The sequence below is a fragment of the Trematomus bernacchii genome, unplaced genomic scaffold (assembly GCF_902827165.1).
Source record: "Trematomus bernacchii unplaced genomic scaffold, fTreBer1.1, whole genome shotgun sequence".
NCBI classification, from domain to species: Eukaryota; Metazoa; Chordata; class Actinopteri; order Perciformes; family Nototheniidae; genus Trematomus; species Trematomus bernacchii.
Genome location: NW_022987313.1, coordinates 5,169,957 through 5,193,431, shown reverse-complemented (window position 1 = coordinate 5,193,431; position 23,475 = coordinate 5,169,957). Strand labels below are relative to the sequence as shown.

The 23,475-nt window shown below is 39.3% G+C and overlaps 1 protein-coding gene across 1 annotated transcript; it reads left to right on the top strand.

Annotated features, from left to right (window-relative positions):
• Positions 1-17,753: 17,753 nt before the first annotated feature.
• On the top strand, positions 17,754-20,574 carry LOC117496796 (cathepsin L1-like). The gene is made up of 9 exons (XM_034148602.1): positions 17,754-17,772; positions 17,992-18,096; positions 18,369-18,511; positions 18,668-18,865; positions 18,962-19,147; positions 19,493-19,658; positions 19,761-19,866; positions 20,173-20,276; positions 20,443-20,574. Exons 2-8 carry the CDS (start codon positions 17,997-17,999, stop codon positions 20,270-20,272), a joined length of 999 nt encoding a protein of 332 aa, XP_034004493.1. The 5' UTR covers positions 17,754-17,772; positions 17,992-17,996; the 3' UTR covers positions 20,273-20,276; positions 20,443-20,574.
• The last annotated feature ends 2,901 nt before the right edge of the window (positions 20,575-23,475 follow it).

Below are 23,475 nucleotides of genomic sequence, written 5' to 3'. Positions count from 1 at the left end.
ATGAAATCTGCATAATGTCCCTGTACAATAAGATTCGAGCATTTTGTAATCCAGTGAGGAAATTCAAGACCAGTAAATATTGATTGATTAAACAACACTGAATAAAATCGTAGGGTTTTCTTCAAACTCAGACTCTCTGCTGCGGCTGTACCTCAAAAGACAAAACAATTGTCTGATGATCTTTGTTGAAAAAGGTCTGATTGTCCTGTACATGTACAATGTGGGGTATTTTTAAATACTTTACTAAACCACATTGAATATTATGTTAGACACAAGTTATTACTCACATATCAAAGTCTTTTCATCTGCAGGAAGAATAGCTGGGTGCTGCCTGGAGAGACTGATGAGAGGAGTCACCGGCTGGCGTCAGCAGCTTTCCACACAGCCATCACATCTTCTCTTCCATAGTCTTTACTGTCCACTGGTGCTCTGTCAAAAGAGTGAACATCACAGCTGTCATGTTAACCCTTTGTTACACAACATACAACCAACATGCGTCAAAAGTGACCCGAATTAGTTTTAATTGTAAATATCTTTGCAATAAATTACTTTAATCATTCAGGATTCCAGGTATTCCTCAATTAACCTGTTTTGGATCAACACCAAATTTTTATTTTTCCTTTCTTACTTTTTGAATACAAATCATGTTTGTATCACGACACTTCACAACATGGGTAAAAAATGATCCGTATTATTTTGCTATGTTATTTCATGCATGGCTGAGTGTTTCTTTACTATACATTTTCAAATCTATTCCTTTAGTCATTAATATTCAAAGTATTAATTAAATGCCTTGTTTTTGATTACCACAAATCATTATTTTCATTCTCCCGTTCTTAAATGATGAACTAAAATAGTTTAGGCCAAGTGTGATAAAAATGCAAAAAGAAATACATACTATAATTTTAGCAGTGATTTGGACCAAGCATGTATGATGTAGTAATACAAAAACTATTTTAGTTCACAGTGTGACATTAGCTAGTCATGTTAGCTTGTAATATATAGAGCAGAGCTAACTAGCAAGTTAGCTAAACGTTAGCGGTTAGCCGTTTATGCTATGCTAGCTGTAACTAGAACATAACTAGAACTATAACTGAACATTAACTAACTGGATACCACTGTAAGAAAGCTGTGAAACTTTACAATAAACTTGGCGACAACACTGTGACACCCCGCTGCATGTTTATGTGTAATTCTCCCGTGTTGGAGATGAGGGTGGCGCAGCAGCACTGCAATAAGCTGTAAACTAACGTTAGCTGCCACCTGTTAAGCCCGGTTTCCCGGGCGCAACATCTTGCAAGAAACAGCATCTCAGGGCTTCTTAACATTTAACAACTTATTAATCATAACGGGAAGAAACTCAGCTAATCAGAAGAAGAAACGTAACCTTAAATAAAAAATAAAACATTCACAAACTAAGGATATTCTAAATACATGTTTAACTCCATTACAGTCGCAGGACTCACCAGATCTCAAGTCTTCTGTTCTTTGTTGACGACGTCCCGATGCTCATATTTAACGTGTAGATGTAAAACGATCCCGATATTAATCCATAAACTCCTGCAGCAGAAATACAGGAGACCCGCTCAAACTGACGTGGATGTTTCAAATGTGAACGACAGGCGCAGACAGTTCTCATTGGCAGGTTTCTTCGATGACGTTTATATTAACCAATCAGGAGTGTTGTGGACTCATTCCAAACATGCCTGACTTGTCTGCCGTGTTTGGCTGAATTCTATTTCAAGTGCCATAGCTCTGGCTGTCGGCCAGAATCCGAAAACCATACATTATACTGCATGTAAGACTATAACTAACCCTTATTACTGTATATTGACCAATGGGGAAAAAAACACAGCAACATAACACATAAATAAAACAAGGATAACTGTGACTTATTGTTGAGTAAATAACAGTGTGTGTTTTAAACCTTGGTCCTCCCTGCAGAGATTTCTCCACTTTCTATGATTTTTTTTTTTTTTAATGATATTGTCAACTGTAGATGTTTACAATATAGTAAGTTAGGAATTTCATGAAAACATATTTATTAACCTTTGTTTCAACATTGGATATTTTGTGTTTGTGGTGGATTCAATCGAATATTGAGAAAATGATTTATGTAAAAATGTTTGACACTTTTTTTTTACAGTTTCATGTGTAGGTACCTTCAAATTACAAAGAAATATCTTAAAGTCTTATAATAGTAATACACTTTTATATTACGAGGAGTTACATATTTAATTGCAGATAATAATTTTTATTTTACATACATCTGCATGTATTTTCTGAAAGTGCAAAAATACTGTAAATATGATATAGTAAATTTACTTTAAAAAAAAATGTAATAAATGTTATTTGTTGTTGTCAAAATACTTAAAATAATGTTTTGGGTTGTTAATTTATAGTTCATATCTGTAATTTTACAGGATTTTGCAAGTTATTTAAAAACACATAATTACTATAAAAAAACAATTATTTCCTGTAAAATTAGGATATTTTTTTACAGTGTATAGAATGTCTCAGTTCAAATCTTCCAGACGGTTTGAGAAGTAGGCTATGCGGCAGGACACACGCCGGTTAGAATAGTCTATTCTGCACATGTGCAATGCTGCACAATTCTAATTTTACAGTAATGGGTTGTGCTATTACAGATGATTTTGAGTACAGTGCTTTACTGTGAAATAATAGTTAAATAATGTCAAATCCAATTTTACTGTAGTTTTATAGATATTTTGTTGTGATATTACAGGGGCTTTTTATTACAATATTTCTCTGTAATATGATACTCTTAAATGCTGTGAAATCCTTGCAATGTTTACAATGTTGTTGTGATATTACAGAGGATTTTGATTGCAGTATTTTATTGTGAAATAATAGTTAAATGCTGTGAAATCCAAGGATACAGTCCTTTTTACATGTATTTGTTGGGATATTACAGGGGGCCTTGATTACAATATGTCACTGTAAAATAATACTGTTAAATGTAGTGAAATGCTGGTAAATGTTTACAGTGTGGGTATCACAGCTGATTATGTTGTCCATGAAGACTTCATAGGAATGTATGACTGTCCTAAGACTGACGCAGAATCAATAACCCACTGATAAACTGCGATGTTAACAACCTCATGATAACTTCATATGTTTTTAACTTAGGATCATAGGCTACCTGTGTTTAGTCTAGAAAAAGGTAAATGTGTGCATTTTATTATAAAGTTGTGTATATTTACAGACTGTTGCAAAAACTAAAAGAGCTTTACAAAAAAGTAACACAATTAAAGATGTTTGGAGTTTTATTTGAGTTATTAATTTACATTTTTTGTCTAAGAGATGCTGATTTGAAACCGTTGTTACATACAGTTACGGCATTTCCTGTTTCTGCCGGAGAGAGGGGAGTTTGTCCCAAAGCTTGCCGCTGTATTTACTCCCTCCATCTGACAGGAGGGAGCCTCATGTGTCACTCCACGGAGTTCACTCCGTCACGGAGGGGGAGTGTGTAGGGCGTGGTTTGGGATTGGGACATACATACGCACTTTTTTGGCCCCCCCACTTCTAAAATGAATCCGGCGCGCCTGGAGTCGGGACATTGAGGCGGGTAAAGCTGGACAGCTAACTGTCGAAAAAAAGGAGACCGCTAGATCGTCTGGGCAAAGAGAAAGGTACTTCAACGCAGAATGGTACAAAAACAGAGAGTGGTTAATTATTTGCAAAACCACTAAACGGGCCTTCTGTGAAATATGCAGATTTGCTGCTGTCAAACGGCTTGTAACTTTCTCAAAATGTGGAGATGATAGCTTTGTTAATACCGGAGTTAATAACTGGAAAAAGTGCCCAAGCCTCCATGAACAGTTGTCTCTGACTGTACGATGGGTATCAGCTGATTATGTTGTCCATGAAGACTTCATAGGAATGTATGACTGTCCTAAGACTGACGCAGAATCAATAACCCACTGATAAACTGCGATGTTAACAACCTCATGATAACTTCATATGTTTTTAACTTAGGATCATAGGCTACCTGTGTTTAGTCTAGAAAGAGGTAAATGTGTGCATTTTATTATAAAGTTGTGTATATTTACAGACTGTTGCAAAAACTAAGAAGCTTATAAACATCAGGTTTAAAACTAAAAGAGCTTTACAAAAAAGTAACACAATTAAAGAAGTTTGGAGTTTTATTTGAGTTATTAATTTACATTTTTTGTCTAAGAGATGCTGATTTGAAACCGTTGTTACATACAGTTACGGCATTTCCTGTTTCTGCCGGAGAGAGGGGAGTTTGTCCCAAAGCTTGCCGCTGTATTTACTCCCTCCATCTGACAGGAGGGAGCCTCATGTGTCACTCCACGGAGTTCACTCAGTCACGGAGGGGGAGTGTGTAGGGCGTGGTTTGGGATTGGGCCATACACACGCACTTTTTTGGCCCCCCCACTTCTAAAATGAATCCGGCGCGCCTGATCTAGGTATGTACTCTGTATGTAGAAACATAAAATATATAGATATTAATTTCATGATGATAAACATTGTGGAACAATGATGAAAAATGTGAATGGAAGTGGCAACGTAAAACTGACACAAAACAACGAAAAACGTTTGCCGAGCCAATGGAGAGTTTCATCACCAGCACGGTAAAAACCACCAATGAGCGCTCAGCTCGATATACCAGCGAGTCGTTTCCCATCAAGCATTTCGCTTCCGCAGCCCGTGGAGAGAAACTGCGCCGCCTCGCTCTCAAGTCTGCGGGCGTCTTTGTCCCGCGAGATTTCAACGTCTCATGTAGGCGAGCCTCCAGAGCAAGTCGGACAAAATGACCAGAGGTGGGGACTCGAGTCACATGACTTGACTCGAGTCAGACTCGAGTCGCATATTTTTTGACTTGAGACTTGCTTGACTAACATTGATAAAAGACTTGACTTGACTTTGACTTGGTATTCATGACTTGAGACTTGACTTAAGCTTGAGACAGATGACTTGAAAGGACTTGTCTGTTTAAAATTTAATATTTGCGTTTGTTTTTGTATTGAGATATTACATTTAGTTTTTTCGAAAAACGTGATTGGGTGATTATAGCGCCATGCGCGCAAACCTGGCAACCCACTAGACGGCAGGTACAGTAGGAGTGTCAGTTAACATGGCAGCGGCTAGAGTTACTCCACAAATAGTGAAGTTTGGATTCAAGGATTATGTTGTCAATGACGCTAATAAGAACAGCGGTATGCAGGGTCTGCAGCATAAAGATCAGTGACACGACCACCAAAACATCCAACTTCATTCGTCACTACAAAAAAACCCACAGAGAAAGGTACGTGCATGTGTTGTGTTAGCTAGAAAGCTAACGTTAAGTTTAAGCTACATCAGACTTGGTTTCAAATCGATTAAGCATTGCAAAGAGAAGACAAAACGGTAAATGAACACTAGAACCACCAGGGGATTCATTTTGACTAACCCCGATACTGACGGGCTGTCAGGAGAGGGAGAGAGAGAGAGAGGGAAAGAGATGCCTCGTTTATTTCCCCTGTGTTATTATCAGAAGTTACTGTAAACTGTTGAATAATGTAGTTCATCTACTTTTAGTAGTTTGTTTAAATGTTTTAATTATGTTGTTTTTGTTTGTAGAAGTGCATCATTCCTTGATTTATTGTAAAATGAATCTGAACTTTTTGATCTGTTATGATGATAAACTGAAGCAATTTCAAAATTAACCCAATTAACTGAGTTTTAAATCGTCCTACTTAGTTTATAAGGAAATTATGAAGAGGAACAAATTAAATGATTTGAAAATGATATCTATGTAGGTGTCGATGCTGTTGGTGGTTCTAGTGTTAACAGAAATTTAAATTAAATATGTGTAATGGCAAATGCCATATATGATTTTCTTACCTGGAATTCTGCCTTTTTGACTTGAGTCCTAGCTATATTGTCTGCAGTTCTGGGGTTAATATGAATCTAATATGATTGTCATCGGTCTAAATTCGATTTCAAATGATTAACTGTGTATGTAATGAAGATCATAGTGTGGGTTGAATCCATTTTCATAACCACTGTCTTTTAACTGATTTAAATGTGGAAACTGGGCTTATTCATCAACATTTCGTATGACTTGACTTGACTTGCTTGACCTGAGCAATGACTTGACTTGACTTGCTTGACTCTCACCACAGTGACTTGGGACTTGCTTGATACTTGTAGGTCAAGACTTGAGACTTGCTCATGACTTGCACATGTAGGACTTACTCCCACCTCTGAAAATTACTAACCATCATGCATCCGCATGCAACGCACTTGCAAGACGGCGATCGTCTCGCTCATCTCAAACAAACAAGCCTATATTCACCAAGCGCGTGTACTGCCTGATTGGTCTACTGCGCAGGGGAATTCTGTTCGTCGTTGGATTTCAGATCTTTTCTTGGTCGTCGAGATGGTAAGTCTCAACTTCCTTAGGTAACATTGTCTTTTTTTTAGAAAGCAGTCCTTATTACTTGCATCTGAACCAATATTGCTATCTAACTTTTCTTTTCAGCATCAACATGGCATTTTTGCTCAGGTGCATTCAGTACCCCGCCCCTCACCTGGCAACGGGAGCAGTGCCGTGGGCCCCGTGCATTTTACCCGGCCAAAGGCACGGAGAGGGCAGTGGAACTATAAGGAGGCGATTCCATACACGAAAGTGGTAAGTTGGGTTTATAAATGTTAAAGTAGTGGACGTTAGTGTGCTAACTTCACACTCTAGATATGTGAACTATCCTGACAAACTACGACTAACTTTATTAGCTAAGTGATATGCATGTTAAATAACCGATATGCATGTTAATAACATTGTTAACCCTACCTACCAGCAAAGCTAACGACTTATAGCCATAGACACGATCTTAGGCAAAAGCTAATAAACAACTAAAGTTACTGTAGCAGCAGGGCTAGCGGTTCATATAGAAGGTTCCTAGTAGGTCCAAAAGAATGCTAGCTCACATGCTTAGTTTTAATCTTCTCCTTAACGAGACACGCAGGATCGCGGCCGACTTTACTGTCTTTAAGCGGCTGTACCGGGCTCGGTTTTGCAGCTGGTAATGATGATATCATATGAAAGTAGAGGACCTAATGGCATCCAATGGTACCAACCACGTGATGCATAGCTTGTCGGCGGGGCTAAATAACGTTCTAAATGTTGGCGAGGGAAAAACTGACATGGCAATTTCCACAGGGGTTCCTTGACCTCTCACTTCAAGATATCTGTATGAAAATGGGTTCTATGGGTACCCACGCGTCTCCCCTTTACAGACATACCCACTTTATGATAATCACATGCAGTTTTGGGCAAAAATCAAGCCGTTTTTTACATGCAGTATAAATGTGTTAATTACGCCTATTCTATAATGGTGTATTTGAATATTTCTGCATACTGGGATCCCTATACAGTCTTAGAATTGCATGAATTGGGACTAGAAAGCTGAGACTCTTGTGGATCCAATGAGCTCAATTGTATTCATGTGTGATGATGTTAGTCCCCATAGTAGTCATTTCATAGTTAGACCATGTTTTGAAACTTGACATCAATGTATAAAATGAGATGTTGTGACATCTAGGATAATCACAGCCTCATGAAACTGTTCAACCACAAACTAGAGACATTTAGAGAATGTGTAGCTTTCCTAGGTATATTAACAATCAAGGGCCATTGGCCCCCCCACTTTTCAGCCGTGCCCCACATTTTCGCAGCGGCGGATGCCGTGGAACACTGTACAAATCCCGTTTCAATAATTCCCATCTACTCTAAAGTCGCATCTAAAACGCGATCTGATCTAGCTGTGTATATTTTGTTATTTTTGATTGTTATATTCAATCTCATTAGCTACAGGCATTTTTGAAGCTTGTAAAGGGAAGATGACAGCTCGCCTCTCACTCGCCACTCTGCTCTTCCACAGCGCCGCTTCCCCTCCCTCTTCTGAAATTATGAATGTAAGGCGTATAGTAATCGATCCTCGATGCATCTCAATGTATTGCATCCTCAATTTTCTATATTACTGCACATAGCTAATTTTTTTATCAATTAATACAAGCAGTCAGATACATCTGAACTCCCTTTTTTATTTTAGAAAGTGCTTTCAAAGATCTGACTGTACAGACTTTAATATAAAAGCTTCTTTTCAATACCAGTATCTGTGTGAGCCACCTCACATAAACTTAATAAAAACAAAACTTAAATAATTCTGCAGTACATTTACAAGTGTGCTGTAATCTACAAAAATAAGGTTTTCACATAGCAGCTCAGTGTTTCCCCTAGGTTGACTGCTTTGGGGGGGCGAATGGTCCGGGAGATAATTTTTCAGATTATTCCGACATCATGTGAATGCAGCACAAAGCCGATGGCATTTACACTGCCTAGCTGCTACGGACCTTCCCTTACTCACCGTTATTCTACTATGACATGTCTATGAGCGCACATCGGACGTTTGATTCTGCGGGGAATTGCAACCAAACAAAAAGTTGGGGATATTTAAACTTTTAGTGGCGAAATGCAGCCAGAGAGTACCCGCAGCCAATCAGTAAACAGAGTCTTGACATGTTGACATATGTTACAAAGAATTTCTTATCGCCTGAAACACATGAACACGCCTCAGAAAAATGTCATCATTAGGGGCGTTCACACCAAGTACTTTTCCCACAGTAGTTTATGAGAACTTTAGTTCATGAGAGCTCTTTTAGTTCTGATGAAATAAAGCAGATCGCGTTCACACCAAAATGAGTTCCTGGGGGTGGATTAGGCAAATGAGCCGCTGACGTCACTTCTTCTTCTTCTGCTTCTTCTGCTTTGGGTTTACTGGCAGGCCGCAAACAACTTCACGGCGAGTACAGTAGGTGGCGGTATGCACCTTAAAGTTGCAATTCGCCAAAAAACCGAGAGAAGAAGAAGAAAAAAAAATTCCGCTTCCGCTGTATGCTTCTGTTTACCTTCCGACCTCAGACACGGTATGGAGTTGACGTTTTGGTGGTCGTGTTATACAGCTTCGTAACTGAGTTATTTAAGCCAATAACTCAGCCACAAATACAAATACAGATCGACCATGCAATAGAAATGCTGAGTCGGAGGCGAAGGCGGTTAAGAAGCCTTAACAAAAGGATTGGACGACGAAAGCACACGCTACGGACATGTTTCGCCGTAGGACAGCTGAGGATGATGGCCGTTATCACGCCCAAAGAAGAGCAATGGTACGTTCATTAAATCACATTAATACTATCTAATGTAGGATTTATGGAGTTATGTAGGGCTAATTTGTGTCTTTGTATGTGTTCCAGATATGCGAATACTACGGAACGCGCCGTGTCCCGCGCTCTCTCTGGGTGAACAATAGAACATCGGCCTGGTGGGAGGTGGTGCCAACGTACACCAATGTGCAGTGGATCAAAGATTTCCGAATGTCCAAGGGCTCTTTTCAACTCCTCTGTATTCGCCTGGAAGCAACGTTGGGGAGAGGCATCTGAACAGCATGGAAATTGTAAATTGACAATAAAGCTGATTTTTTGTACAGTGCATTTGGTTCTCTCTTTTATTTACCACAGTCAACAGACACAATTACAATAGTGCAGACACACCTTAGTGCAAAGATTAAATGTCAGTATCAAAACAGTACTCATACTGTATATTTGTATATTAATATGAGTATATTATTATGTTAAATGTGTGTTAAAGACAATGGGATGAGGTTGAAAGCTCTTTAAAAAGCTTTTGTATACCATCTTTACTGTGATAAATACATACATGTTAAGCATACACACCTGAAGAACTACGTTACACACACACAGGTTAGTCTGTGTACTGCTGCTGGTTTAAACAAAGACAGTCATGATGCTAGTGCTGTGCATGTAGGTTCTCTTTTATTTATCAGCAGCAGATCAATAAGTGTCAGTAGTATCAAAACAATATAATAACAGTGGCAATATATATATATATATATATATATATATATATATATATATATATATATATATATAATAACAATAGGTAGGCTCAGCAGCAGACACACCTTAGTGCAAAGTTAGGTGTCAGTATTAATAACAGTGGCATATATATATAATCACAATAATACAAAATTAACTGTCCCAGGTGTAGGCAATTTGGGGTGAAGTGTCTTGCCCAGGGACACAACGACATCCTGACTGCAGTGGGGTTTGAACCTGTGCTCCCCTGATCCGAACACCAACGCACCAGACCACTGCACCACACGCCTCCCAACAAGTTATTGTACAGTTTATCAACGACGACGACAAGTTTTTCTTAATTTTTGTATTGAAGGCCTGTTGGATTTAATCAGCTCGCTTAGCACTGCCAGAAGCCCAGCCTGAAAGGTATTTTGTTGCTGGTCGTCCTATTCCTGGGCCTTGTGTGAATGCAGCAGCCGTTCGTCGTGCATCTCCTTGGCACGCAGGTCCTCATTCTCCTTGCTGACCATGGCACGGCGGTCCATCGCCATGATGGTGTCAAGGAAGCTGTCATCGCGTGCCCACTTTCCTAAGGTGAAATCAGACAAATTAGTTCAAATTAGTTCGTCTGACCCGCTTTTCAGTCCCTGCTAGAGAGGAAAATAGTTTGTACGTCTGATTGGCTGTGCGGAATGTAAACCACGGCCGTTTGACTCTGAATTTTTTTTTGTAAGCGGCCATTGTATTTGCTCGCTTCGGCCAGCGCACCCGAAGAGATTACTTTTGTGAAAGCAGTTATTATAGCAACACTAAATAAATCATCGGAGCGGTGGAGTGATGAGGATGTGTCGGCGCTTCTGGCGATTTACTCAGAGGACGCGAAGCGCCGCATTCAGAAGCTTCTACTGAATGCAGTTTCCGTGGCTCAGCAAAGTTAGCAGACCTGGCAAAGTCATGTCGGGACGACTACGAAGGTAAAATAAAATACATGCACTGCACTGTTTTAATCTGCACAATACTGGTCTTAGATGTACTTTTATTTGCTCAGTAGATCGAGCTAGCCATGCTAGAACTTGCTATCGTTAGGTCCAAGCTGGCTAACAACATCTAGCTAGCTAGCTATTCTCAGCCATGCCCGCTATGAACACGTTTTGACTTGTGAATGAGTGTGCAATGTTCTGTAATTTGCTTCACTAACTCATGGCACTAATCGTGTGTTTCAGGCGAGGTGTTTCTCTCAGGATTAGAAACTAGTTTTCCCCTCCGGGATAAAACGATAATATAACGCTAGCAATTAGCATGCTAGCTGGACATAATGCTACCTCTGTATTGTTACCTCTAACAATACATTGTAGTTGCTATAATTTCAAGTCATTTGCAACATTCATTCTACATGTTAATGGTAAAAGCTTAAACAGTTGATTACCTGCATGCCACAAAGACTTCTAATATATTTGCACATTTAAGTAGAAATGTAATTGAAATTCTATTTATTTTTCCTTTTTTTTATTGATTGTTATAATTGTACTCAGCCATGTTATGTTAGATGTCAATCCACTTACACTGTAACTACTCTGGCCTTGAAAGAAGGTTACACATCTAACTGATGTCCACTAATCCCTATAAAACAAAGTTCAAGCATACATTAAGCACAAAACAATAAATAAGGGCACTTTGATATTTATTCTTTATTTGATATTATTTGATCCTATCTATCTATCTTATCTTTTACTTTACACCTGCATTTTGTACACTGTCCCTGCCTGCACCATGTCCAATGTTGGACAATGTTGTCTCGTTGTTGCGATTAAACTGATCTTGTATCTTGCATATTTCACCTTAGGAAAGTGGGCACGCGATGACAGCTTCCTTGACACCATCATGGCGATGGACCGCCGTGCCATGGTCAGCAAGGAGAATGAGGACCTGCGTGCCAAGGAGATGCACGACGAACGGCTGCTGCATTCACACAAGGCCCAGGAATTGGACGACCAGCAACAAAATACCTTTCAGGCTGGGCTTCTGGCAGTGCTAAGCGAGCTGATTAAATCCAACAGGCCTTCAATACAAAAATTAAGAAAAACTTGTCGTCGTCGTTGATAAACTGTACAATGACTTGTTGGGAGGCGTGTGATGCAGTGGTCTGGTGCGTTGGTGTTCGGATCAGGGGAGCACAGGTTCAAACCCCACTGCAGTCAGGATGTCGTTGTGTCCCTGGGCAAGACACTTCACCCCAAATTGCCTACACCTGGGACAGTTAATTTTGTATTATTGTGAATATATATATATGCCACTGTTATTAATACTGACACCTAACTTTGCACTAAAGTGTGTCTGCTGCTGAGCCTACCTATTGTTATTATATAACAATATAATAACAGTGGCAATATATAGCCACTGTTATTATATTGTTTTGATACTACTGACACTTATTGATCTGCTGCTGATAAATAAAAGAGAACCTACATGCACAGCACTAGCATCATGACTGTCTTTGTTTAAACCAGCAGCAGTGCAGCGGTACACAGACTAACCTGTGTGTGTGTAACGTAGTTCTTCAGGTGTGTATGCTTAACATGTATGTATTTATCACAGTAAAGATGGTATACAAAAGCTTTTTAAAGAGCTTTCAACCTCATCCCATTGTCTTTAACACACAAATGCACTGTACAAAAGATCAGCTTTATTGTCAATTTACAATTTCCATGCTGTTCAGATGCCTCTCCCCAACGTTGCTTCCAGGCGAATACAGAGGAGTTGAAAAGAGCCCTTGGACATTCGGAAATCTTTGATCCACTGCACATTGGTGTACGTTGGCACCACCTCCCACCAGGCCGATGTTCTATTGTTCACCCAGAGAGAGCGCGGGACACGACACATTCCGTAGTATTCGCATATCTGGAACACATACAAAGACACAAATTAGCCCTACATAACTCCATAAATCCTACATTAGATAGTATTAATGTGATTTAATGAACGTACCATTGCTGTTCTTTGGGCGTGATAACGGCCATCATCCTCAGCTGTCCTACGGCGAAACATGTCCATAGCGTGTGCTTTCGTCGTCCAATCCTTTTGTTAAGGCTTCTTAACCGCCTTCGCCTCCGACTCAGCATTTCTATTGCATTTGAATGGTCGATCTGTATTTGTATTTGTGGCTGAGTTATTGGCTTAAATAACTCAGTTACGAAGCTGTATAACACGACCACCAAAACGTCAACTCCATACCGTGTCTGAGGTCGGAAGGTAAACAGAAGCATACAGCGGAAGCGGAAGTTTTTTTTCTTCTTCTTCTCTCGGTTTTTTGGCAAATTGCAACTTTAAGGTGCATACCGCCACCTACTGTGCTCGCCGTGAAGTTGTTTGCGGCCTGCCAGTAAACCCAAAGCAGAAGAAGAAGAAGTGACGTCAGCGGCTCATTTGCCTAATCCACCCCCAGGAACTCATTTTGGTGTGAACGCGATCTGCTTTAGTTCATCAGAACTAAAAGAGCTCTCATGAACTAAAGTTCTCATGAACTACTGTGGGAAAAGTACTTGGTGTGAACGCCCCTATTGTGGGAAAAGTACTCCGGTGTGAACGCACCTAATGTGACGATCTGCACCTCGCTGCTGCCTGATGTGAATTTGGCATAACAGCAGCTGTTATTGGTAGGGAAAGCAACAAGTTAGTGCAGATCGTTTGAATGCCGCCTCTGTGTGTAAAGCTCCGCCCTCGGTGAAAACAGAGATCAGAGGAGAGGAGAGAAACTAGCGCGACAGAAAATGACAGCAGAACGCAGTAACGGCCCGTCCACACAGCAGCGTTAAAAAATCTTGGAACGCTTCTGCCCATTCACTTTGAATGGGGTGACGTCACTTTGCCTCACTTTTCGCCGAACTGCATTGTGGGCAGCAGAGCGGAGATTTTCAGGATTTTCAGGATTCAAAGTTGAGCAATGTTCAACTTTTGAAGCTGAGGTGGAAGCGTTATTTTTCAGTTTCTTCCATCTCAGATGTCGTGAGAAGATATCGGCGTGTCCTTAAACTGGTGCAGAGAGGCTTCAGGATGACCAAAGCTTTCAAGAAAGCTTGAGTTTCAAGAAATGCTCTGAAAGACACTGCAGCAATTGCAGAAGTATTCCTGGTGGATAAAAGTGTCCTAGACCAGTTCAAGGGTAAATACACACTTTTGAAATCAGCCCAACTTTGTCAGAAAAAAATTGTTGGTGAACTGGCTGAAAAGATAGTTGAAATGAAAAGCAACAAACAGCTCATCCCCTTTTCTGTCAGGAAATTCTGAATGTGGGTTGAACGTTGTTGTTGTGGGGGGGGGGGGGTCTCAGGGTAGATCAATAATGTAATGTTCTCCTGTTGGTCAAGTTTCGTTGTTTATTTTATTTATAATTATTAAACTGTACAAATCTGCAATGCAGTGATTTTCGTTTGCCTGGTATTGACTACCAGCTGGTAGATAATGTGTTTCAAACTTTATTTTGACCATTTCAGAACTGTTCAGTGTTTTTACTATATTTGTAGTATATATTCTTAAAATAAAAAAGCCTTCTTTCTCTGATATGCTGCATATAGTGTTTGTTTTACTGTGCTTTATAGCTTGGTATTGACTTCAGTTATCCAGTGTTTGTGATCAGTTTTGCAAAACATTTCGCTTTATTCCCATGTCTGTTGCATATAATTAGTGGATGAATGTATGTGTTCTGTTGATAGGTTATAGACTTTCTACTGTTCTCAACAGTTTATTACTTTAATTGGATAGTCCTAACACATGCTTACAAACGCTTAGTGGAGAATGCCTACTAAAAGTATGCTGATAGTCAACTCTAGATTAGTTGCTTATCTGTTGATCGTGAACTAATGCTTAATGTAATCTTTAGTTGACATCTTGACTCAACAGATTATCAACAGATAGTCGACATGACCCTGTTGACTTTTAACTGAAAGATTGATTTTGAGTAGTTGATTGTTAATTTTGAGGCTGACACAATCTACAGATAGTAAGGTTGAATAGTGGTTAATAACCTGTTGCAAAAAAACCTGTTGACAGTCAACAGACACTTTTTGTAAAATCTATAGATCAACACTTGAGATGTACCTTATATTATATTGGCAGTTAGTTGAATGCATGTTACTTGTCTGTTGAAACTGTGTTGTTGAGTGTCAACAGATGGACTATCAAAATAAAGTGTTACCAACAATATCTGTTTGGTTGAAAACTTCATTAGAGCATCCTGTGATATTTGTCATTGTCATGCAAAACGTTTAGTGGAAGATGGAACTCGGAAAAAAAATGGAAAAAATGTTGGCCTTCCAATGTGCAATACTGCCATCTTTTGGGCAAAATATATATTGGCTAAAAAATGACAAAAAAGCAGCTATTCCGTGTTTGTGTTATTTTCCATCCGTTGTCTTTTTTTTTGTTATTATCCAGAGTTAAATTAGAAGGAAGTATTTGTGTATTGTTTCGGTCAAGAGAAAGCAAATAATGTTGGAGTTGTGGTGGTGGAAAACTCTGAAAACCAATTTTTCTGTTTGTCTGCTGAATCAAACAATTAATCGGTAACTTTACACACACTAATGTGTATTTGTATTGTGCAGATTCATGACAAATGGTACTCAGTTATATCAATCAATCCAGCCAGATAAAACCAATCAATTAAATTACAATTCAAGAATGCCTTGAGGACATTACATTCAAAGCCTTCTGCTATCAAGCTCTTCTTCTGTGGAACCAGGTTCCAGTTTGTGTTCAGGAGATAGACTGTCTCTCCATTTTTAAGAGTAAGCTTTAGACTTTCCTTTTTGATAAAGCTTAGAGTTAGGGCTGGCTCAGGCTTGCCTTGGACCAGCTCCTTATTATGCTGCTATAGGCTTATACTGTTGAGGAAATGTCACATTTCACCTCTCTTTTGTCTCGTTATCTGAATGCACTCATGTTCTCTCTATATGTATGCACTCATGTCCCATAAATGCATGTAGTAATGCAGGTTACTAACTTAGCATCCAGGGCGTCATCCTCAGAGTTTTTGAGTCTCTCACCTGGCAGGTTGTCAGTATTAAAGGTTACACCTGGATCATGAGTTGTGGCTGTGGCTAAATGATTATTTATTAATCTATACACACAACATCTATTGCACGTCTGTCTTTCTAGGGAGAGGGATCCCTCCTTTGTTGCTCTTCCTAAGGTTTCTTCCGTTTTATCCTCATTTATTTGGGGGTTTCTTTGGAAGTAACTCCTTGTACGATATGACGGTCTAAGGACAGAAGGTGTTGTATGCTGTACATGGAATTTACTTCAGCAGAATCATTATGAAACCAGAACATGATGACTCACCTATCCAAAGAACAGATTCCCTACATCACCTACAGGCGGACAGACCTCAAACTTGACATCAATTTGACAGAGGCAGGTAAGCAACCACAGCAGAAATAATAGGGAACACACAGATAGACAAGCGCAAACACTATTTGTACTGCAGGTGCATTGATGCAAATAAACAGAGACTGGTGAAGTTCAGAAAGAGTCTGAGGAAGAGAAACAGATTCAAAGGAAGCAGGAAATAGAGCTGGTACATTGGTAGAATGAAGGAAAGTTTATGAGATAAAGCTGAAGTGAAAGAGTTTAATCTCGACCTGTGTGGTTTCCTGCAAGGGATCTGTGTGTCAGTCAGGATGAAGCTGTTGCTGGTTGCTGCTGCTGCTCTGGCCGTGGCCAGCTGTTCAACCATCTCTCCAGATGACAGAGTTTGATGCCTGGAAACTCCAGTTTGGTGAGACACTCTTATCCGGCTATTTCTAATTATCGTGGTCTGTTGTTGAACAAAGTAGATCTTTGTTCTATGGAAAAACTGCCTGTGATGCTTACAATTGGAGTGTGCTAAATGTGTACTCATTTTCACACAACACAGCTAAACGTCTAAGTAAAGGAATGTGTGCTTTGCCTACATGATAACAAGTTTACAGCATACATTTTTGTTTTTCATCTTATCAGGGGAAATTTCTTGACTGGACCATTTAAAAAATAAATTCTATTTTGCCGGCAGGAAGGTCCTACAACTCCCCGGTAGAGGAGGCTCAGCGCAGGGAAAATCTGGCTCAACAACCGCAGACTGGTGCTGGAGCACAACATCATGGCTGATCAGGGCAACAAGTCCTACCGCCTTGGCATGACCTACTTTGCTGACATGGTACGAATAAAAAAAACACAAATAGTGTCTGCATATTTTTTGTTTTAAACTCTTGGCATTTATGACAAACTGTTATTATTGTCTCTGGTTGTAATCAGCATGTGAGGATGCCGTGAATGCGGTTTAGTTAAAGACCCTAATAAATGAAACTTCTGCCCCTCTTTATCAGGAAAATGAAGAGTACAGACGCCTGATTCTCCAGGGTTCCCTTGGTTTCTTCAACACTTCTCTGCCTCAAACTGGCTCTGCTTTTCTCCGACTGCCTGAAGGATTTGATCTGCCAGACAGTGTTGATTGGAGGGATAAGGGATATGTGACTGAAGTCAAGGATCAGAAGCAGTGTGGCTCCTGCTGGGCCTTCAGCGCAGTATGTACAAACATCACGTTTGGCATAATTTAGTTGGTTAGGTTTGATGTAAAACATGTTACACATTACACCCTGAATACTGTATTTGTATAATGTGACGTTTTGATTTCTGTATTTCCTTTTTAAAGGAATTCACATTGCTATTTAATTGGAATTATAATTAAATGTAAAAATAAAACAGTATTTTTCAGTGTTGGGTCTGCAAGAGGTGTCCTCTCGTGTACTTTACTTCAGCACATACACCAAGAACTGCAGAACCATTATGAAACCAGAACATGATGGCTCACCTATCCAAAGAACAGATTCAGAGTTGGTAAGTGAATCATGTAAGGTTATGTAAAGGGGCATTGATTCAAATGAACAGAAACTGATGAAGTTGAGAGTCTGAGGAAAAAGAAACAGAGATTCAAAGCAAACAGGAAATAGATACATTGTTGGTGAGAAAAAGTGGAAGTGAAAGAGTTTAATCTCAACCTGTATGATTTTCTGTAAATAACAAAGGATCTATTTGCTTTTTCTGCTTGTGTGTCAGTCAGGATGAAGCTGTTGTTGGTTGCTGCTGCTGCTCTGGCCGTGGCCAGCTGTGCCTCCATCTCTTCAGATGACCTGGAGTTCCACGCCTGGAAAGTCCAGTTTGGTGAGACAATATTTGGTGACATTTTTCATATTGCGGTCTGTTGTCGATCACAGTAGATCTGTTTTCATTGGAAAAACTGCCTGTGAGGCTTGCATTTGGAGTGTGCTAAATGTATACTCATTTACACACAACACCGCTAAACGTCTAAAGTAAAGGAATGTGTGATCTGCCTACGTGTTAAGAAGTTTACAGCATACAATTTTGTTTTTTAGTTAATAAAGGGAAATCTGTTTACCAGAGAATCAGTCTTTTTGTTTCTAATTTGCTGGCAGGAAGGTCCTACAACTCCCCGGTAGAGGAGGCTCAGCGCAGGGAAATCTGGCTCAACAACCGCAGACTGGTGCAGAAGCACAACATCATGGCTGATCAGGGCATCAAGTCCTACCGCCTTGGCATGACCAAATTCGCTGACATGGTATGTATAGAAAAACACAAATAGTTTCGGAAGTATTTTTGTTTTTAACTTTTATGACAAACTGTTATTATTGGTTGTAATCAGCATGTGAGGATGCAGTGAATGGCGTTTTAGTTAAAGACCCTAATAAATGAAACTTTTGCTCTTCTTTATCAGGAAAATGAAGAGTACAGACACCTGATTTCCAAGGGTTGCCTCGGTTTCTTCAACACTTCTCTGCCTCAAACTGGTCCTGCTTTTTTCCGACTGCCTGGAGAAACCGATCTGCCCAACAGTGTTGACTGGAGGGATAAGGGATATGTCACTGAAGTCAAGGATCAGAAGCACTGTGGCTCCTGCTGGGCCTTCAGCACAGTATGTACTATGTACACACATTACTTGGTGTCCTCTACTTTGCAGGACATTTTATACTACTGTCTTTTGGTTTCATTTAACTAAATTCTCTTTCAGACTGGCTCGCTGGAGGGTCAGATCTTCAGGAAGACAGGGAAGCTTGTGTCTCTGAGCGAGCAGCAGCTGGTGGACTGCACCAACGACAATCATGGGTGCAATGGAGGCTGGATGAACAAAGCCTTTAGGTACATTGCAACTAACGGAGGGATAGAAACAGAGGACTCCTACCCTTATCGGGCTAAGGTAAACACAATCTGTTTGGTTCTTCTTTGAATGTACAGCATCCTGTGTAAGATAGAAATGTGTCATTAACATGCTAAAAAGTATAGTTGAAGATGGAACTCATCTCATTCGTAATGTTTTCAAAATGTTGGCCCTCCGTTTAAGATATGTTCACATCTTAACTTTTTTTTAAAAGAAGGTCAATTGTAAATGTTCTCCCTTCAAATAGGATTATATATGCCATCATAATCCTGCTAGGAACTATCCTGATGGAACTCAACTCATTCGTAATGTTTTCAAAATGTTGGCCCTCCACGTAAGACATTTCCACATTTTGTCAATTGTTTAATTTTGTCTTCCAAATAGGATGGTAAATGCCGTCACAACCTTGCCTATAGCGCTGCCACATGCACAGGCTACGTCCGCGTGAACCAAGGAGACGAAGTTGCCTTGAAAGAAGCTGTGGCCACCGTGGGACCTGTGTCTGTGGCCATTGATGTTTCTCATGCATCCTTCAAGCTGTATCACTCAGGTGAACTTTTATAAACACGTATATTCTCTGACAGAAAATATTATCAAATGTACTTTTTTTTTAACCCAAATGTCTGTTTTATGTGGCTTTGTGTGTTTCTAGGAGTGTACGATGAGCCAAAATGCAAGAGCTCAAAGTTGGGCCATGCTGTACTGGCTGTGGGTTACGGCAGTGGCAATGGACAGGACTACTGGCTGGTGAAGAACAGGTAAATACCAAAATATGGTACTAATATTTAAATGTATGGACCGTTTTCCTACTAACGCTTAGTAGTGAATTAAGAAAGTTCCTGTTTCCACAAACAGCAGCAGTTATGTGTCTTATTTATAGCTGTCAAATTAAGTCAAACTCAGGTTATTGTCAGCCTCTTCAACTTAACTTAAAATTCATTTCTACTATAATTTCTCTTTCATCAGTAAAACAATCATTAAGTCTGTACTTGCAGTTGGTACTCATATTGTAGTTCTTTACATAGAGGGGCTGAAAGTTGTTGGTAATGTGTTTGTTTCTGTAGCTGGGGCCTCGGATGGGGAGACCAGGGATACATCAAGATGAGCAGGAACAAACACAACCAGTGTGGCATTGCTACTGCATCCAGCTACCCCCTGGTCTGAGCAGGTGAGAGCAAACTTTATTTATTTATGACCTAATGCTTTTTCAAGATGCTATTTAACTAAGTTTAACTTCTGGGAGTCTGCATAGATGTATCCGAAATAATGTGTGAATGCACTCCGCAGTTTAATGTCTATTTACTGGTTGTAATTCATGTTTATTGGATTTTCAGGTCCAGGACTTTCCTAAGTGAGGTGGAGGAACGTGATGCATCATTTGCCTTTATTTCATAGAGAAACATTATGGGGTTATAGAACAATTCTTGAAAAATGTAGAGAATAAAAAACAAACATTTCTATGTAAATGATGTGTCATTTTTATTGTCCAACATAATTTTAGTACTAATGTATTGATAAATATTTTGTTTATCAAGACAAATGACATGAATAGTGTGCAGTATGGTTCCTGGAATATGACACTTTGACTTTTGTGCCACCACGGTTGGTTTAGTTTTTAAGTGAAATGTCTCACATCCATGAAATGGCACAGTATAGCTTGCTGGCATTAGCGTTTCACTCAAAGCTAAAACATGCCTTAGTAAAGCCTGATAGTGCAACTGTAGCAAGACATCACTTGTAATCTATTTGCTCTGATTTGTTAACAATTACATTTTCTTATTGTTCTTTAGACTGTGTCAGATGTGTTTTATTTAAAGGTCACCTATTATGCAAAATCCACTTTTTCCTGTCTTTTATACATAAACATGTGTCCCCTCTGTGTAAAGAGATTCTGAAAGTTTCAGGAAAAAAGATTCTCTCACTTTTTGTCCTGATCCATTTATATAAAAACCTGTCTGAAAATGAGCTGATCAGATTTTGGCTACTTTATGATGTCATAACGATTTTTTTGGCTTGTGTAACCATTAGCCAATCACCAACCAAGGTCAAAAGACAACATAAACTATGACAGGAAATAATAGTATCCTCTTCCACTTATTGCTTTTCAAACTGTGCATTTTATTATTTCCAAAATAATTACAATCAATAAATGTGTGCTCACATCTAGATTTAAATGTCTAAATGACAACTGCCTTAAGATTCCCAGAGAACATGAAGTAACTTACACTTCTCTGCCCTGTATGTCTACCAAGCAGGTAGCCTCAGTCAAGGCTGATGGGTTTTACAGTAAAATGTGCGCTGTGCAAAAATACATTAAGAAAGGTGAGTAGTGTCTTTTAACACTATAAATGTACTTGCTTTGGTCATAGTTTGAAGATATGTGCACATGGCCGAGCACTGCTTCAGACAAGTTGAATGTTTATAGCAGATTTTATTCTCATATCTTGAGGCTTTATCTTATATCTGGGTTCATTGATCAAACCAGTTTTGTCTGAAATAAAGGATTCACTTCAAACAACTGTGTTTGTTTATCAAAAAGTCTGACCTTATACTTAGATGCTTGCAAACCACAGGTCAAAGATAAAAGCTGTGGGCAGGGAATTTCAGATGAGCAGCAAGTTTCATTTTGGTGAAAGAATATCTCCTCTTTGGTCTTTTATGCTATCATTGTAATTGTTTGATTGGATCGAATTTTCTAGCTCAGTCTTTACAGGATACATTTGTACTTTCTTCAGCGGTTTGTAAAAGGTTGTCGTAGATTCATTTCTCACATAGGAGGTGGGGAAGCAACCACAGAACAGGAAGAGGTAAAAGTGAAAGAAGATCTGTGTGTAAATGTTAAAAGGGGCCCCATTGTGCTAATTTTCAGATTCATATTTGTATTTTGTGCCTCTACTGTAACATGTCTACATGCTTTAATGTTCAAAAAGGTCTTTATTTTTCTCCTACTGCCTGTGCTGCAACACCTCTTTTCATCCTCTGTCTGAAACCAGAGCCCAGTCTGCTCTGATTGGTTAGCTGGCTGGGACAGCTTAGAGATGTAACATACAATGCTGCCAATAGAAGTGCTTGTGTTACAAAATGATGTCCCTATGTTACGGAAGTAGATGGTTTGTAGACCATTTACTTGCACACAAACCTACATAACACACTACAGGAAAGGGAAAACTCAAAAAAGAATAATAAGGCACCTTTAACATATACAGCAAGTTAACACAAGGAGGGAGAAATAACACACTTTTGCTACTCACACAATATTTAGAACTTTTATTATGTTAAAAATATTTGACGGACAGAATTTTGCTTTCTAGATCAGACTCTTCCCCTTACCTGTCAAATCTACCCATCGTAACACTTGAGCCGCCCCATCCTTGACAATCTGGTTCCATATAAACTGTAATTAAGTAACTGCAGAAATGGAGCCATGAAAGACATATATTTTGTATCCTCGGCTTCCGAAAACCACTGATACTAATTTAATTTCTCATATATCACAGAATCTGGAGTGTGGGAATAAGTCAGAATAGCCAGAACCCTACATGATCATGGATTCAAATAAGTGAATACAACAACATTTTCTTGGCCTGTGCAGAGTTCTGATGGATCAACTTAAGGCGACTGAACATATTCCATGCTTACTATTTATTTTCTCCTTTTTCGGGTAAAACTTTTGTAGTCTAAAACCTGCATACCCGCTTTTCAGCTTGGCCCCGAGCACAGTTACAGTCAAAGGTTTTACCAGAGAATATGTAATTAATCTCGCCTGTATGCCAATGGATCTTTCTTCTTTTGCCCCCGCAGCTCTGCCCTCAGTAACAGCCATCAGTACCGAATATGTGTATAACATCCCATTTCCTTTACCCATCAAGGTCAAGCTGGTACACTAAACATTGTTCCCCGGGTTACATGTACGAACTCTTGTTAATACAAATTTGCAAAACCATCGCCATATGTGAATAAAATAATACCATCACAAAATCTTTCTTTCAGTTGCAATTTGTAATGCTCAAGGGTTTCGCATGTAATCCAGCTAAACAAGAAGTACTCAAACCATTATTTTTGCATATTTCTTTAACCTTAGGCAGTGGAAGTTTGCTTCTCTCAACTGTAATCCATAAAGTTGGCTATAAATACATTTACAATGCTTGAAATTATTTTGTTCATTTGTCATGGGCCATTCAGCCTAGCTGCATTTGATTTTACTGCAAGCAATAAAGCTGGAAAAGGTTCAGTACACCATTCGCACTTTGCCCAGTCAAAAAAACTGAGTAACAGATGATGCTGACTTCACGATATGGCCTCATATTTTATAGTATGCTGGGGAAAAAAAGAAAAACATGAAAGAAAATGATTGTTCTCCTTTTCCC

Excerpts from the sequence above, each read along its gene's own strand:
- LOC117496796 (XM_034148602.1), top strand. The coding sequence starts at position 17,997 with ATGAAGCTGTTGTTGGTTGCTGCTGCTGCTCTGGCCGTGGCCAGCTGT. Across the intron at positions 18,097-18,368 it reads CGCCTGGAAAGTCCAGTTTG|GAAGGTCCTACAACTCCCCG; the intron begins GTGAGACAATAT and ends ATTTGCTGGCAG. Across the intron at positions 18,512-18,667 it reads TGACCAAATTCGCTGACATG|GAAAATGAAGAGTACAGACA; the intron begins GTATGTATAGAA and ends CTTCTTTATCAG.